The following is a 19,322-nucleotide window of genomic DNA, read 5'->3' as shown; positions in this document are numbered from 1 at the left end:
GTTGTGCGCAGTATGTGCGCTCATATTCATCATTTTTACTCATGTTTTCTCATAAGGCCAAAGGAAATACTCAAAATCCACCCAAAATCTCTCCACACTGGACCTCATCGATCACCTGAAGCCGGCGGAAAACCCGGAGCTTCCGCCTAAGCTCGTGATTCGGCGACGGGGTGCGGCGGCAGCAGCTGGAAATGGATATCAAAGACCAGGCTCAGTGTAAATAACAATTATCAAATTAACCAAGCAGTCAATAGGTAATCGTTTGGTAAAAAGTGTTGAAATCCTCTTTTTTTTTAACCGCTTAATTTTAGGGCTGCCAAAAATATTGCGTTAACTGGTGGTAATTATTTTTTTTAATTAATCACATTAAAATATTTGACGCAATTAATGCACATGCCCCGCTCAAACAGATTAAAATGGCAGTCCAGTGTAATGTCCGCTTACTTGCTTTTTGGTGTTTGGCACCCTCCGTTGGCGCTTGGGTCCAACTGATTATGGGACCAATTGATATAAAATTTATATAACTTGTACTAACATTTATCTTTTAAGAACTACAAGTGTTTCTATCCATGATCGCTTTAAGAGAATGTTAATAATATTAATGCCATCTTGTTGATATATTGTTATAATAAACAAATACAGTACTTATGTACCGTATGTTGAATGTACAGTGCCTTGCAAAAGTATTCGGCCCCCTTGAATCTTGCAACCTTTCGCCACATTTCAGGCTTCAAACATAAAGATATGAAATTTAATTTTTTTGTCAAGAATCAACAACAAGTGGGACACAATCGTGAAGTGGAACAACATTTATTAGATAATTTAAACTTTTTTAACAAATAAAAAACTGAAAAGTGGGGTGTGCAATATTATTCGGCTCCTTTACTTTCAGTGCAGCAAACACACTCCAGAAGTTCAGTGAGGATCTCTGAATGATCCAATGTTGTCCTAAATGACCGATGATGATAAATAGAATCCACCTGTGTGTAATCAAGTCTCCGTCTAAATGCACCTGCTCTGTGATAGTCTCAGGGTTCTGTTTAAAGTGCAGAGAGCATTATGAAAACCAAAGAACACACCAGGCAGGTCCGAGATACTGTTGTGGAGAAGTTTAAAGCCGGATTTGGATACAAAAAGATTTCCCAAGCTTTAAACATCTCAAGGAGCACTGTGCAAGCCATCATATTGAAATGGAAGGAGCATCAGACCACTGCAAATCTACCAAGACCCGGCCGTCCTTCCAAACTTTCTTCTCAAACAAGGAGAAAACTGATCAGAGATGCAGCCAAGAGGCCCATGATCACTCTGGATGAACTGCAGAGATCTACTGCTGAGGTGGGAGAGTCTGTCCATAGGACAACAATCAGTTGTACACTGCACAAATCTGGCCTTTATGGAAGAGTGGCAAGAAGAAAGCCATTTCTCAAAGATATCCATAAAAAGTCTCGTTTAAAGTTTGCCACAAGCCACCTGGGAGACACACCAAACGTGGAAGAAGGTGCTCTGGTCAGATGAAACCAAAATTGAACTTTTTGGCCACAATGCAAAACGATATGTTTGGCGTAAAAGCAACACAGCTCATCACACTGAACACACCATCCCCACTGTCAAACATGGTGGTGGCAGCATCATGGTTTGGGCCTGCTTTTCTTCAGCAGGGACAGGGAAGATGGTTAAAATTGACGGGAAGATTGATGCAGCCAAATACAGGAACATTCTGGAAGAACACCTGTTGGTATCTGCACAAGACCTGAGACTGGGACGGAGATTTATCTTCCAATAGGACAATGATCCAAAACATAAAGCCAAATCTACAATGGAATGGTTCAAAAATAAACGTATCCAGGTGTTAGAATGGCCAAGTCAAAGACCAGACCTGAATCCAATCGAGAATCTGTGGAAAGAGCTGAAGACTGCTGTTCACAAACACTCTCCATCCAACCTCACTGAGCTCGAGCTGTTTTGCAAGGAAGAATGGGCAAGAATGTCAGTCTCTCGATATGCAAAACTGATAGAAACATACCCCAAGCGACTTGCAGCTGTAATTGGAGCAAAAGGTGGCGCTACAAAGCATTAACGCAAGGGGGCCAAATAATATTGCACGCCCCACTTTTCAGTTTTTTATTTGTTAAAAAAGTTTAAATTATCGAATAAATTTTGTTCCTTTTCACAATTGTGTCCCACTTGTTGTTGATTCTTGACAAAAAATTAAAATTTCATATCTTTATGTTTGAAGCCTGAAATGTGGCGAAAGGTTGCAAGGTTCAAGGGGGCCAAATACTTTTGCAAGGCACTGTATACTGTGTATCCGTCTTGTCTTATCTTTCCATTGTAACAATAATTTACAGAAAAATATGGCATATTTTATAGATGGTTTGAATTGCGATTAATTACAATTAATTTTTAAGCTGTAATTAATTTGATTCAAAATTGTAATCGTTTGACAGCCCTACTTTTTTTTTCCAGCAACCTCTAACAACATTTTATAGGGTTGTTCCGATCATGTTTTTTTCTCCCGATCGTTTTAGTTTGAGTATCTGCCGATCCAGATATTTCCCGATCCGATTGCTTTTTTTTTTTTGCTCCCGATTTAATTCCAATCATTTCCGATAATTTTTCCCGATCATATACATTTTGGCAATGCATTAAGAAAAAAATGAATAAAACTAATATATACATTCAACATACAGTACATAAGTACTGTATTTGTTTATTATGACAATAAATCCCCAAGATGGCATTTACATTACTAACATTCTTTCTGTGAGAGGGATCCACGGATAGAAAGACTTGTGACTGTGTATATTGTGACTAAATATTGCCATCTAGTGTATTTGTTGAGCTTGCAGTAAATGATACTGTGGCCATGCCCAAATGCATGATGGGAAGTGGAACCATGACTGTGCGTAGTGCTACCAATTGATATATCTTCTCTGCGTTGGGAAATAACATAAGGTGTTAAGAAAATGATCAATTGCTACCTTGCTTCCCCACATTGCTTCCCATGATATTTCTAATCGTAGGGAGAGGGATTGTGAGGCTTTAGCCAATTAAAAAAAGGCTCCAAAGGCTGCCAAAATTCACTCTACTCTTTTTACGCTGCCTTTTATCTCTCTATAGAGGTAAAACGGCGCCATTACAGATTGAGCGCGACAATGCGTGAGTGGGTCGTGCAGCGCATGCATTAATTGCATTAAATATTTTATTTAACGTGATACATTTTTTTTAAATTTTTTTTTTAAATTAATTACCACTGTTATTGGGATAAATCTGATAACCCTACCTTAAGTCTAAACTAAAGACTCTGGATGAGTGTAACATATTATGTCTGTAACGTTAAATACAATTAGAAAACGATTTAATCCAAAAATATATATATATATTTTAAAAAGGCATGGCCGATATTTTTTTGCCCATTCCGATACTTTGAAAATGACGTGATTGGACCCGATCGATCAGGACATCTCTAACATTTTCGCAAATGATCAATCCAAATATAAAGTGGAAATACAAATGAAATGACAACACAAAAATATAATACAGGTAACCCCCGGGTTACAAACAAGTTCGGTTCCTATGCTGGCAACGTAACCCGAATTCCCGCGTAAGTTGGAATTGACCCTTTAACTCATTCATTCCCAGCCATTTTCACCGGTGCAACCCCCTTCGCTCCTGGCCGTTTTACTGGATTTTGACTGATTTTGCAAGGCCCACAGAAAATTCTGTTCTCTTTCTATATAAAATTAGACTCTCTTCAGCAGGAAAAAACTAAGTTCATATCTTTTTCCATTCTTTAGAAATTACCATTAGAAAATAGCTTAGTTTGAGCTCTGTGTTGTCCGTGGAATAAATAAATAAAAAATATCCGTGGAAACGGATTATGCTTCGCGAGCACTTTATTATGCTCGTTGGGAACACTTGTATATGGCGGAAAACACTCAGGTGACTTGAAGTTCTGCTCTGAGACCCCCAATTTGGCCAAATTTCAAAATTGTCCCACATGCCATCATTGGAAAGCTTAAAATCTAAATTTTCTGGGGGAAGAAAAATTTTGAACAGGAGGGGATTTAAAAAAAAAAAAAAAAAAGTTTTTTAAACAGCAAAACTCTATCTGCAGGTGAGAGCACGCGAGAGCAGAATTACAGACGCTATGAATTTAACGAATTAATATCTCGTACTTACCTTGTTTCGATCCAAAAACTCCATGTAGCATCTATCACTGAGTGTCAAGACACAGCTGTGAATGGCCACCGCTGGATTTTTGGGGAATTTTATGGGTGAAACATGGTAATTTAACAAGGGTCGCGATGCAGAAATCGCAGACATCAAGGAGTGGTCGAGATGTTCTTTTTCATATATTTACCCTTTTAAACGTTTTTTTTTTTTTTTTTTTTTTCTTTGTTTGGATCGATTATTTATCATCTAACATATCGGGGGTAATGGGAAAGCTACAAAAAAATATACAATTAAGCGATAGTAATGAGGCAGATATCGGTGAAATTTTTACAGACACCATTTTTTTTCATTCTGATGTAATTTCTTTAAAAGTTTAAAATATGCGAGTGAATAATTTTTTAAAGTCGTTTTTTTTTTTCCTAACCAAATATTGGACATCGAATATTGATTCTAAGCTAAAAAATGACAAACATTTTGAATAATATAATTACTTCTTTTTATGGCTGGGTTGAAACGAACGCGGTTGCGCGACGTCTGTAAACGGGATTTTCCAGGGTAAAAGGGACAAATTAAAAATAGTTTGGGGGCTTCATTGGCCATGAATCTGCTATGGCAGCATATAGACATAGTGTTCTATCAGACACAACAGTTGTTTTGGCTTAAAATACAGCAGTTTGTTTTATAGAGGATTGCAAGAGCAGAAACTGCGTTTTCAGTCTTGTCTGTGTTTTCCGCCATATGTAAAGCTGACGTTATATTGTTTTGTTCTTGGAGATGAGATGCATGTCTGGCAGCCAGGCAGTTTTTTTTTAAGATAAGGTTTTGACAGTTGCTCTCATATTTTCAGAATCAAAGCACCGTTCCGGCCCTGAATCTTTTACCGGCCCACTTTACCCCTGCATCTGTGGCACTGAAAAAGTTAATTGTGTGCTCCACATCAATAAGGACAATTAGGTTGGGCGCATTTCTGCCTCCGCCGCCTCATCGGGCGGGCAGCTGGCGAGCGCGGAGAGGATTTATGTGTTCTCGTTTGCGGTGGGAGAGCTGCTCTTAATTCTCGAGGTTGCTGTGACCCAGCCCAGACTGCACTCCTCCTCCTTTTGCTTGACGTGTGTGTGCATAGAGCACAAAAAACAGGGCTCCGAATAAACAAGAAGCTAATGAAATTTAAGCCAATCGAAGATTCCCGGTTCTTATGGGACCAGGACGCATTGACGTAACGAGATATTTTTAGAGTAAAGATTCTTCGCTATTATCAACGGTGTGTTTGTGTGTCTACTTGAGTCATTGCCTCGCTCGGCGTCACCTCGACTCCTATGTCGGAGTGGCACGCGAGGTCAAGTGTGTCATCGTAATGCCACCGCCTCGCTTTTCACCTGAGGAAGGAAGGAAACGTCCCGCATTGTGTCGTTCCGCCTTTCACTCTCGAGCCAAACAATAAGGAATGCGGGCGGTTAAATCAGCGTGTGTTCTCACAGGTCTAGGGAGAAAGGTCAAGGAGACTTCACATGAACAGAATTTTTTATCCATACAGGGTGGCAGCCAGAGCGATGCTTTTCGAACACGGCGGTAACCAGCAGATGAACGCTCTCGGGAGGTAAGCATCACAACCACTGCGTACAGTGGGGCAAATAAGTATTTAGTCAACCACTAATTGTGCAGGTTTTCCCTCTTGAAAATATTAGAGAGGCCTGTAATTGTCAACATGGGTAAACCTCAACCATGAGAGACAGAATGTGGAAAAAAAAAAAAAAACAGAAAATCACATTGTTTGATTTTTAAAGGATTTATTTGCAAATCATGGTGGAAAATAAGTATTTGGTCAATACTAAAAGGTCATCTCAATACTTTGTTATGTACCCTTTGTTGGCAATAACGGAGGCCAAACGTTTTCTGGAACTCTCAGCAAGCTTTTCACGCACTGTTGCTGGTATTTTGGCCCATTCCTCCATGCAGATCTCCTCTAGAGCAGTGATGTTTTGGGGCTGTCGTTGGGCAACACAGACTTTCAACTTCCTCCTCACCCCGTGGCGTCAAAATGATAACAAGAACGGTGAGCAAAAATCACAGAACCACACGGGGGGACCTAGTGAATGACCTACAGAGAGCTGGGACCACAGTAACAAAGGCTACTATCAGTAACACAATGCGCCGCCAGGGACTCAAATCCTGCACTGCCAGACGTGTCCCCCTGCTGAAGAAAGTACACATCCAGGCCCGTCTGCGGTTTGCTAGAGTGCATTTGGATGATCCAGAAGAGGACTGGGAGAATGTGTTATGGTCAGATGAAACCAAAATCGAACTTTTTGGTAGAAACACAGGTTCTCCTGTTTGGAGGAAAAAGAATACTGAATTGCACCATACTCACTGTGAAGCATGGGGGTGGAAACTTCATGCTTTGGGGTTGTTTTTCTGCAAAGGGACCAGGACGACTGATCTGTGTAAAGCAGTACTTCTCAATTATTTTGTATTACGCCCCCCTTAGGTAGACATAAACATTTCATGACCCCCAACTCTGCCGCCACTGTAAATATAATCTGTCTATAAATTATTAAAAATACACCTCTGCGTAACATTGTGTCCTTGTTAATAAAGAAAAAAATAATATAGCTGAACTTACAATAAAGTATAACTTTACTAATATTGTTTTTGTTTTTAACAGAAAAAACGCATAAATTTGCCTGAATTAAAAAAGTCACATCCAAACTGTAGACATACACTCAAGGTACATATTTTAACTATTTGATACTGAAAAATCCAATTTAATAAATTCAATAGTTAATAATAAATTCAAATTCATTTGTTACATTAACTCAGACTACAATAGGTCTTTCCTCATACCCCACTGTATTAAAAGTGAAGCCAAATGCCAAAAACGCATAGTCATATTTCCGCTTCTTAGCTCTTCATATCTCCGTGCTCGTTGCTGTGTGCTCTTGTTCGGTTCACATTTACGTGCACACTCTGAAAATGAGAGCGACACTGTCACCAACTGAGCGGGTGTGCAATTACACATTATTCTATAAAGGAAAAAAAAAAAGTATGTTCCACAAGGTCACTTGCACCCCCCTCAACATCGCTTTGTGCCCCCCTGGGGGGGCCCGCCCCACTATTTGAGAAGTACTGGTGTAAAGGAAAGAATGAATGGGGCCATGTATTGAGAGATTTTGAGTGAAAATCTCTTTCTATCAGCAAGGGCATTAAAGATGAGACGTGGCTGGGTCTTTCAGCATGACAATGATCCCAAACACACAGCCAGGGCAACAAAGGAGTGACCTGGAGTGGCCCAGCCAGTCTCCAGATCTCAACCCCATAGAAAATCTGTGGAAGGAGTTGAAAGTCCGTGTTGCCCAACGACAGCCCCAAAACATCACTGCTCTAGAGGAGATCTGCATGGAGGAATGGGCCAAAATACCAGCAACAGTGTGTGAAAAGCTTGTGAAGAGTTACAGAAAACGTTTGGCCTCCGTTATTGCCAACAAAGAGTACATAACAAAGTATTGAGATGAACTTTTGGTATTGACCATATACAGTGCCTTGCAAAAGTATTCGGCCCCCTTGAACCTTGCAACCTTTCGCCACATTTCAGGCTTCAAACATAAAGATATAAAATTTTAATTTTTTTGTCAAGAATCAACAACAAGTGGGACACAATCCTGAAGTGGAACAAAATTTATTGGATAATTTAAACGTTTTTAACAAATAAAAAACTGAAAAGTGGGGCGTGCAATATTATTCGGCCCCCTTGCGTTAATATTTTGTAGCGCCACCTTTTGCTCCAATTACAGCTGCAAGTCGCTTGGGGTATGTTTCTATCAGTTTTGCACATCGAGAGACTGACATTCTTGCCCATTCTTCCTTGCAAAACAGCTCGAACTCAGTGAGGTTGGATGGAGAGTGTTTGTGAACAGCAGTCTTCAGCTCTTTCCACAGATTCTCGATTGGATTCAGGTCTGGACTTTGACTTGGCCATTCTAACACCTGGATACGTTTATTTTTTAACCATTCCATTGTAGATTTGGCTTTATGTTTTGGATCATTGTCCTGTTGGAAGATAAATCTCCGTCCCAGTCTCAGGTCTTGTGCAGATACCAACAGCTTTTCTTCCAGAATGTTCCTGTATTTGGCTGCATCCATCTTCCCGTCAATTTTAACCATCTTCCCTGTCCCTGCTGAAGAAAAGCAGGCCCAAACCATGATGCTGCCACCACCATGTTTGACAGTGGGGATGGTGTGTTCAGGGTGATGAGCTGTGTTGCTTTTACGCCAAACATATCGTTTTGCATTGTGGCCAAAAAGTTCAATTTTGGTTTCATCTGACCAGAGCACCTTCTTCCACGTTTGGTGTGTCTCCCAGGTGGCTTGTGGTGAACTTTAAACGAGACTTTTTATGGATATCTTTGAGAAATGGCTTTCTTCTTGCCACTCTTCCATAAAGGCCAGATTTGTGCAGTGTACGACTGATTGTTGTCCTATGGACAGACTCTCCCACCTCAGCTGTAGATCTCTGCAGTTCATCCAGAGTGATCATGGGCCTCTTGGCTGCATCTCTGATCAGTTTTCTCCTTGTTTGAGAAGAAAGTTTGGAAGGACGGCCGGGTCTTGGTAGATTTGCAGTGGTCTGATGCTCCTTCCATTTCAATATGATGGCTTGCACAGTGCTCCTTGAGATGTTTAAAGCTTGGGAAATCTTTTTGTATCCAAATCCGGCTTTAAACTTCTCCACAACAGTATCTCAGACCTGCCTGGTGTGTTCCTTGGTTTTCATAATGCTCTCTGCACTTTAAACAGAACCCTGAGACTATCACAGAGCAGGTGCATTTATACGGAGACTTGATTACACACAGGAGGATTCTATTTATCCTCATCGGTCATTTAGGACAACATTGGATCATTCAGAGATCCTCACTTAACTTCTGGAGTGAGTTTGCTGCACTGAAAGTAAAGGGGCCAAATAATATTGCACGCCCCACTTTTCAGTTTTTTATTTGTTAAAAAAGTTTAAATTATCCAATAAATGTTGTTCCACTTCACTATTGTGTCCCACTTGTTGTTGATTCTTGACAAAAAAATTAAATTTCATATCTTTATATTTGAAGCCTGAAATGTGGCGAAAGGTTGCAAGATTCAAGGGGGCCGAATACTTTTGCAAGGCACTGTACTTATTTTCCACCATGATTTTCAAATAAATTCTTTAAAAATCAAACAAAGTGATTTGCTGTTTTTTTCTCCACATTCTGTCTCTCATAGTTGAGGTTTACTCATGTTGACAATTACAGGCCTCTCTAATATTTTCAAGTGGGAGAACTTGCACAATTCGTGGTTGACTAAATACTTATTTACCCCACTGTATATAATATGATAATATTAGAAAAACACACATCTGGTTTTCTATACTTCTGGTAGGGAAGCCCAGGCCGTCTACTCGTGCGAGGCCGAGCACAGCCATGAACTCAGCTTCCCCAAGGGGGCGCACTTCACTAATGGTGAGTGATGTGAAATTATTCTAAAATACACAAACACCAGAAATGGGTAGTAATTATGGATGTCCCGATCCAGGTTTTTGCAGTTCCGATCCGATACCGATATTGTTTTGCACTTCCGATCCGATACCGATACTGACCGATACCGGCCTATCTGAGGATGTATTAAAGTTTAAAGTTATTTAGCCTCCTTACTTAGTTGTCAGACTCATGTTGAAAAGGGTTTTAGTACTTTTGATAACAACTAGCCAGCTGAATTAGGCGAGTTTGAATAACACACAATGGTTGGTAACAAGAAACTGACCTGTTTATTATGTGATAAACACAAAACATTATAAATAGCAAACAGAAATGGCATATTCCGTCAGTAAAACGTGCAAATAATATTGTAAACTGTATTATAAAAAGCAAAACACACAAACAACCTCAGTGGAAAATAAACTATTAATTCAGCATCAGTTCTCTTGCTCCATTAAAATAATACTATTTTAAATCAAAAATGGCTTCTACTCCCCAATCCTCTCCACACTTTGTTGCTCCATCTCCATCTATTATACACACTCCCTTCGGCTGTTTTCCCTGAATGCAGTCCCAGCATGATGGGGAGATTTTTTTTTTGACCAAGCATTTCAAGATGCTCAGGTGACAGCTGACATTTTTACTGATAACATTTAAATTTACATTGCAGTCATAATGTAGGAGATGCCACGTAAGTAAATTGGGAGAGGGTAATGCTAGAGTGCTGAAGGTGTGTGAAAAAATACAGACCGGATTTTAGGGAAACGAAAGAACAAACTGGAATGGATTATGTAAATCTGTGCGCTGGAAAACCCGGACTTTCAAAAAAACTTGATCGGGAGTCTGGATCGGAATTTTTCCGTGTCGGCCGATCCGATATCGATGCGCATTTTTTGTGCGCATATCGGTGGTTGATCCGATCCAAATTTTGAATCGGGACAACCCTAGTAGTAATGTGTTAAATTTACTTCAATACATATACTTGAGTCACTGAGAAAAATATACTTTCAAGTGTAGTTTTACCACACCATACGTTTTACAGGAGTTGTCCAATAATTACTTTTTAACCAATATCCCGATATTGTCCAACTCAAAAAAATCCGATAGTGATATCAAACCGATACAGATATATGCGGTCGAGAACTTAACATATTATGGCTAATTGTATTGTGATGCCCCACTGGATGCTTTAGTAATGATAAATGCAACAACTTCAAGGTTTAACCATTCTGTGAAAAATAAGAGAACAATTTCAACTGAATTTATGGAAATAGTGCATATTGCATCACTATATTTATTGTTGAAATCAAATTAGCGCATTAGTTAAGTGCAACGTGCCAATAAGACACATATTCTGTCCTCAATGTGTGTGTGGGTACACAAATCGACAGATAGCGAACAAATCAGTCTGCAAATAGAAGTCAGACTCTGGTGTAAAGTAGGCATGTGCCGGTTACCGGTTTCAAGCTTAGGGTTAGGGTTAGGTGGTATAAAAACGTCACGGTTTCAAAACCACTCAAATTTTCCGTTATACCGTAGTTGCAATTTTTTATGACCCAAAATGCAGTGCGCCCCTTCCCTGTGGTTTATCGTGCAGCTTATATACGAACAAATTTTTTTTTTGTCCAATTTGTGGAGCGTAGCCTGTAGTCCTGTGCGGCTTATTTATGGATAAATGTCGTTTTTGTGTCAAATTTGTGGGATGTGGCTTATAGTCCAAAAATTACGGTAATAATGTGTTAATAGTTTCACACATAAGTCGCTCCAGAGTATAAGTCGCACCCCCGGCAACACTATGGGGAAAAAAAATAAACGACTTGTAGTACGAAATATACGTAACTTGCAGTGTTACCTTGCTCCACTGGTTGTTTATCGGATTTTCAGTGACTCATTTGAACCCATTTGGCTTCATCCAAGGCTTTCAATGTGAGCACCGTTCTAAAATTCAAGCAGCCGTTTTTTTCCCTTCCTCATTTTATAGCCTTTTCCGTGACGAGTCTGCTTGGCCTGCGAGCAGCAGGGAGGCAGGTCACAGTAACCTAGTGATGGAAGGCACCCGGGCCCGTTAACCCCCCTACTGCGCCTCTCTGGTCCAGCAGCGCCTGCAGTCAGAAACAAACACAAAAAAAAAAAGCGACAACGAAAAGCTCCTCGCCATTTAGCAGAAGGCTTTTTTTATGGCTCGGCTTTAGCAGAATGGCAGTACTTCATCATTTTTAGAGCTGCTGTGAGCGATTCTCCACAATGTCGTCTTGTTTGCGCTTAATTTCTTGGTTGCGATGTGCGCATGCACAATAGTCCTATCGCAGGATGGGTGATTCTTTTTTTTTTTTTTTTGAACACATGAACTTTTGGGTGGTTTTCTTACAAGCAACAAGGGTGCCCGTTTATATACAGAAATCTTCATCATTCACAGATCAACCCCCCTAGCCTGGATTAAATGGTATTATATGAATACAATTATATATCGCCTTTTTTCAAATTTTTGCACTTTCAATTTTTAAATAAATACAATTAAAAGCAGTAGTGTGAAGTAATTTCATAACATGCCAAATAGGGTCACAATTAAAGTAATTAAACATTGTCCAACAAATAAAGCATGAAAAAATAATTTATATGTTGTATATTTGACAAAATAATCGCGTTTCCGAAGTTCGAGCCTGAAAGGGGACGAACCCGGAAGTGATACGTCACACCGGGAACAGCGATGGCAGCTCCATACATACGGCCACCATAAAAATCCCTTCAAACAATGATTCAAACAGTCATAAAGCGATAGATCGAGCGCAAGGGAGGAGATCCAAGTTTTTGAAGAGTTGGAGGAAGAAGAGGAGGTTGGAATTTTATGTTGGACCTAACATGCATTAGCAAGATGCTAATGAGGATGCAAACGATGTGCCTAGACTACCTGACATGGAATGGATACAAGACCCATCGAGATTACAAGATATCGGCTGTTATTATTTTCATGATTTGAAGATGCAGGCATTTGCACATAATTTTATGTTTTTGTCTATCTGATGACATTGTTAAAAAAATAATATAAAAACATTGGGGGGAAAGAAGGAGATGAGTCGGTGATGGGTTTCTCCACTTTATTGTGGCAACAATAAGAAAACAAAATAATAGCGGACTGCCGCCACATCCGATTGCGAAGTTTTGCTTCTCGCTGATCTCCTCCTCGCCTCCTACTACTCCAGCGTCTCTTAAACGGATCGTGCATAGTGTCTTGTTATGAGCTTTTTGTTTACAAATGTATCGAACACACGACGTGCTGACAACTTTGTTTCTTTATTAACACATGGAGCTAACAGTACACACAGAACATAGCTCGGGGCTCTCGGGAGGAAGTGGCGTCTAATGGCGTGAGGAAATGTAGTTTTTTCACACAAGCGAACAGATTACAAAGCACCACTTCAGTGTTGTCCCGAGACTACATTTCCCATGATTCACTGCGTGACCTGCGCGTTCACTGATTCGCTGCCAGACATTAAAAGCAACACACGTTTTTGTCACCTGTCAGCGCCACGGCTCTCGTACGTAAAACACAAACTAAAAGGCTATTAAGCTATCACCGTGAAAGAAACGGCAAACCGTACAAATGCAATGCAATGCTTGAAGCATGAAGGTGGAAATACATAATACAAATACAAAAAAATGTGCACAAATTCACCGGCGGTGTGTGTCTCATATGGCAACGTGACCGTGAATTACCGCGACGCCGACCCGCTTATATGCACATCCACACCCCTTTCCCGATTGACAGTGGATTAACCCTTTCGGACAAGATCGTAGATGATGCACAATTTATGCTGTTCATTCCACAACAGTTGGCAGATCTGCTTTGACAAAATCATCAGTCATCTATCCAAAAATCACAATTACTTTTTGGCAAATCCTTGATCATAAGCAGACCGGTTAAGGAAGCAGGCATCTTCGAAGTGTTTGCAGCAGAGAACAACACTCGATGATGGCGTGAAATTCATTCGCTTAGTGCGAACAAAAGACGTGCCCTGCTATCCTATGGCCACTCATACAACTTTTCGTTTGAGTGAGAACAAAACATCGCCACACACCGCCGTGGCATCTTACCGAGAAGCAATGCAACAAACAATACTGTTATATGGCGGACTTCCCTCGCACTTCCCGGTGTGACCTAATTTCCGAAGATTGCCGGAGAAAAGCATTTTTGTTGTCAAGGGCGTTGCTATGAGTTAAACAAAGAATCTGGAAGGGTTGCGTTAAAAAAAATAATGAAAATATGCTTATAAATGTTTAGCCATTGATATTATTCAAAAACATGGTTGGTCAACCTTACTTCACATTACTGCTTTAAAGTATACTGAAGCACCTTGAATCTATCACGCAACAATAACATTTTTATAACTAGCAACTCTATAACGCAACAATAACATTTTTATAACTAGAAACTGCAATTTCTGGAGAAATTAATCTGGGGCTTTGCTGTATGGAGATACAGATTTTAGCTCCGCCCAGGTTGTTTTGGGGACAATTCCGAGACACTAACAGATGACATCCTGTTGATTTGGTGACTTTTGGGGGACACGCCCTATTGATATCTGGTCATTCCCTGTTGATTTTGGGACACACTTTTTGTTGCGTTTGAAAATGATTAGCAAATTTGGACGTAAAGTGGCACAATTAAGTATTTAGTCAACCATCAATTGTGCAAGTTCTCTAATCTCTAATTTTTTTATATATGGTGGACTGCCAATGGGTTTGGTGGTTGCATGATTTACTTTCGTGGGCCACACAAAATGATGTGGCAGGCCTATTCTGGCCCGTGGTCCACAAGTTTGACACTAGTTCTGTAAACCTTATGTGTGAATGAAATGAATCTGTGTTTTGAATAAATCGTAATATCGTAAAACGATACTACTTGGACATTCTGACCCACATTTTCACTTGTCGTCTTCATCTGTCTTTTTTTCTGGCAGTGTACCCGTCTGTTGAACCAGGATGGCTGCAAGCGACGTACCACGGAAAAAAGGGTTTAATCCCTGAAAATTATGTTATTTATCTGTAATTTTTTCCCTCCCTCCATGGTATCCATGGAAAAGTGCAGGACTGGTGGTTGTAACTGTGTAGTTTCTAGCTGCTTAAATGGTGGCTAGAACATGACAAACATACCTCCTTTTACTTCTTTATTTGGACAAAACGTTCTTTAAACGTGTTTTTAATAAGACAGGCATAATTTGTCTTTTTTCCAATACATTTTTACGACCTCAAAAGACACACGAGAACCACTCGACAAGTTTTATTGCCCTGAAATAGCTTCAACAATTTGTGATTCATGCTTTTATGTAAAAACAGATCGGCAATCGGCCCTCGCAGCCTCACGAGTCATGAAGTTTCCGACTAAATTTGAAACGAGGACTCTTCAAGTCCTGGAAAAACAGTTTGATTGAGTCTTTTTTAGTTCTATGTATTGAGCAGTCAAACATCAGTTAATTCAGGGGTGTCAAACTCATTTTGGGGTGCCATTGACAGCACCAGATGTCCAATCTACTTTGACTAGAAGGGCCAAATGAACATTTGTTTTAAAATAAAAATAAAAAAAAGTAAGTACTGTAAATATACTTTTATTTAACTCCTTGATGCCTCAATTTATATTTTACAAATATATTCATTGTTACCTTATTTTATTTACAGTTTTGAATAAGGAATAAAAGTGAGTCAGTAAACAGTCTTCATTTTTTTTTTTAAATAAACAATAAATTAGGGCTGCAGCTATCGAATGTTTTAGTAGTCGATTAATCAATGGACTAGTTAGTTCGAATAATCGAGTAATTAGATAAGGAATATGAAAAATTAAAATACCTCAGCTGAGCCTCAAACTTTTTTTTTTTCTTTTTTTAAATGAGGATCTATGTACAACAAAAGAACATTTGGCTAACTTGCATTGAAAAAGTCCACTAGCTTAAATGCTATAAAATGCTAAAGTTTTTTTTTTTTTTTTTTTTTTTTTTTTTACAATGGTCTTAACAAATGGTTTAGGCACATATTCCCACAAAAATGGCAAAATATAGCCATAAACTAAATTCTGAATGCATTAAAAAACATTAACTCAAACAAAAAGCTTACGTTGGTCTTAACAGGGAGCAGTTGGATTAAGCCATGTGAACAGAGGGCAGTGTATCCACACTAATCAATAAAACTCAATGCAAACACTTTCAAAATAAACCATTACAACACCACTTTTATTAAACGAATACTCGAAGCAACCAAATTTATTTCGAGTTTTTTTTTCTAATCGAATACTCGAGTTAATCGATTAATCGTTGCAGCACTACAATAAATATACACTTTTTACAGGCATTTACCGAGTTGCGACGTACTCGATTTACGCGTTTTCGACTTAACCACGTCAGAGTCTCGTCCACCATTTTGTCTCCAGTTGTTGTTTTTTTTGTCCTCACAGTACAGTGGTACCTCTACATACAAAGTAAATCCATTCCAGGATCTTGTAAGTCGAAATGGTCGTATGTCGAGCAGGATTTTCCCATAGGAATACATTATAATTCCATTAATTCGTTCCATATCTCAAAAACCTACACTAAATTCTTAATAAATACTGCTGGTACTATGACAAATTGCTATTACCCATAGCAAAACAAATAAATTACAAATCAAAATCGGAATAATATAATAAAAACAGTAATAATAATTCCTGTATTAATGTAACGAATCGGGTTCTAATTTGGCGGACATTTTTTGCTGTACCTGAACGCACCGCGGGGCTGACGTGCCAGAGACAGAAAGCGGTGACCTTGAGAGTTTCACTTTCAATGTTACACCGTCATTTGCGGCAGACAGTAGGCGTTTTGTGTTGAATAGGTTGTGAAATAAATGATAAAAATGTGGCGAAGCTGGCAAAGATGGATTATTTTTGCGTCTCTGCGGGGTCTGCTCGGCGAGCCGCTGCACTGGGGGTCCCACTCGTTTTGCTCGGTCGTCCAGCGCCTGGCCGCCCAGGCGTCCTCTCGGTTGTTTTGTTCTTCGGTCGGAGCGCCGCCTGGAATCATGCCGCCAGTGCTCTGACCGTGCTGCCCAGCTGTTCATTGTTGTTGAATCGGGTTGCGGGTCTTATAAAATGCGCTACTGCCCTCCAGTGGCCAGTTGTATTGCTTTAAAATAGGTTTGGAGCCTTGTTTTTTGTTTCTCAGATAGATCAAAAGTTATAGATGCTTCTTGTAAAAAAAAAAAAAAAAAATTTTTTTTATGCGAAAGACGTATAAATACGTTTTTGGGACAATGAAGCATTTAAAAATAGAATGTATTTATATGTTTCTGGGAGCAAATGATTTAAAGGGTTAATTCCGATTCACGCGGGAATTAGGATTACGTCGCCAGTGTAGGAACTAGTGTTGCACCGATACCATTTTTTGGGCCCGATACCGATACAGATACCTGGCTGTGCAGTATCTGCCGATACCGATACCACTCCGATACCACTCTGTTTGCAAAAAAAAAAATAATAATAAATACATATATGTATATATATGTACGTATAAGGGATGCAACAATACAGTTAAGTCACAGTTCGGTATGATTTTCGATACAATTCAATACATTTAATGCTCTGAAACAGAAAATACAACTGTTATTATTATTTTGTTTTTTTTTAATTTTATTTTATTGTTTTTTTTTTGCTAACAAGCAAAAATAACAGTGCCATCATATAAACAAGCATTTTAGTGCATATTATTTATGTGCTTCTTACTGAGCTGTAGAAATTTTGTATATAAGTGCTGAGAACAATCTTTACTGTTTGTAAAGTGGGGCACACTGTTGATTGCTGCAGCTCTCTTAGCAGCTATATTTACCATATAAGCAAAACATCCTATTTGTGGTCCGAGTCCATCTGTAACATGTACTGAATTAACAGTATTTGCAGAATTATCTATAGTCATTGGTATGGATTGATTTGGCCTGCTTTAACTTCCATTCAGTCATGGCGGTTTCTAATTCATCAATGGACAATATGGCGTCGCTCTGGGCTCACGCAGCTAATGGCATGGGATCTGATGTAGCACATCTAGGTTTCTATTTGATGATATCTAGTGTGTGCGCGCGAGAGTTGGCATGGGATCTAACATAGGACATCTAGGTTGCTATTTGATGATATCTAGTGTGCGCGCTGCGCCGCTAGAGTGTTTTATGGCCACAGAAGTCACTTCTGCTCATTACTGCACAACACCAGTATGTGACATTCGACTTTCATAAACTGAACGAGTTTGAAGTACGCCGCTCCTTATTTGCCACTCATTGTTCATCATGAAACCATGAGTTTGCTTAGTCTCCCACGGTCTTAACCTTTCTGATCCCATCGGCGTTACAACAACAGGCGTTAGCTTACGCATGCTAATCGTTTGTGAATGCCATGTTAGATTAGCAGCATAACATTGCGGATATACGTTGTAGTTAACATCTTTAATATTGAGTTCGAAGGTATTAATTTCGTTTGGTAAATTCGAGACAAAGACATACAAATGTCATGCATCGGGGTTTGGGAAGTTAGCTCACGTGGGGAGGACCGTACATTAGCGTCCAATTGATGCCAGTAGATGGTTTTGGCGCCCTAAATGTTGGTACTCGTCGATACCGATACCATCAATTCGGGCCGGATTGGCGCCCCCTGCCGATACTGGTATCGGTATCGGCGCAACTTTAGTAGGAACGGAACGCGTTCCTAACTTGGGGACTACCTGAATTTGTTTTCAGTTTGTTTTTTGTTTTTTTATTTCTGATATTGCCTGAATTCTGGACAGCAGAAATTTTGTAAAATTTCATTTTAGTTAATGCGCATGATTTAGTTTCACGGGCCACACAAAATGATGCGGCGGGCTGGATCTGGCCCCCGAGCTGCCAGTCTGACACCCCTGACTTAATTAATTGAACAAAATTCAGCAATTTCTCCCAGAAATCTCTCACATGGAATGACAAAGTTGGCTAAAATTATGCATCGAATGCATAAAATTCCTTCAAAGTAATCCATAGTTACACATTTTCAGCCTTTAATCACGTTTCAGTGAAATTAAGACATAAGATAATGGACGTCTAATTCACTGTCTGGCTTGCCGTTTTCTTTATCATGAATGATTTTCTTGACCGTTTCCAAACCACTGCTGTAAATGGAGCAACTTCACTTTACGAATCTACTTACGGTACACGGGTGTACCCGCTTTTCCATTTTTTTTATTTTTATTTTTTATTAACTCATTGACTGCCACTGATATTGATAGACGTCCAGTCCATTTGAAGTGGGAGGGCGGCAGCGACCCTCCCACATGAAATGGATTGGATGTCTACTAGTGACAAACTCATTTAAATTCACAATAGAAGGATGAAATGAGCCATGTGATTGGACGTCAAATGGCATCGAACTGAAGAGTTAACATACTCCCGGGAAGGAGAAGAATGTCAGGTGGCCTTAAGTTTTGATAGACGTGGGAATAAACATCGGTAAACTCCTAAAAAGTCAGGAGTTGAAGGGTGCGTGGTGGAAATCCTGACTGTAACATGTCTATGTATGTGGGGGTTGTTTCCTCTGCAAGCAACTACTGTACGGTCTGTAAAGGGCATTCACAATTTTACACCTTTATAAATAAACACAATGATGAA

The 19,322-nt window shown here is 39.6% G+C and overlaps 1 protein-coding gene across 6 annotated transcripts in view; it reads left to right on the top strand.

Annotated features, from left to right (window-relative positions):
- LOC130911124 (rho GTPase-activating protein 42-like) overlaps window positions 1-19,322 on the top strand; it is a 258,112-nt gene extending 238,790 nt beyond the window's left edge. For all 6 annotated transcript variants that reach the window (XM_057828849.1, XM_057828848.1, XM_057828847.1 and 3 more), the window contains 4 exons: window positions 57-216; window positions 5,711-5,773; window positions 9,583-9,662; window positions 14,636-19,322. In XM_057828849.1, coding sequence (XP_057684832.1) covers window positions 57-216; window positions 5,711-5,773; window positions 9,583-9,662; window positions 14,636-14,724 — 392 coding nt within the window. In that variant the 3' untranslated portion in view covers window positions 14,725-19,322. The remainder of the gene's footprint in view (window positions 1-56; window positions 217-5,710; window positions 5,774-9,582; window positions 9,663-14,635) is intronic.

Source organism: Corythoichthys intestinalis, unplaced genomic scaffold (genome assembly GCF_030265065.1).
Source record: "Corythoichthys intestinalis isolate RoL2023-P3 unplaced genomic scaffold, ASM3026506v1 HiC_scaffold_23, whole genome shotgun sequence".
In the NCBI taxonomy this organism is placed as follows: Eukaryota; Metazoa; Chordata; class Actinopteri; order Syngnathiformes; family Syngnathidae; genus Corythoichthys; species Corythoichthys intestinalis.
The sequence above is the reverse complement of the archived record's forward strand: the minus strand, read 5'-3'. Positions and strand labels throughout refer to the sequence as shown.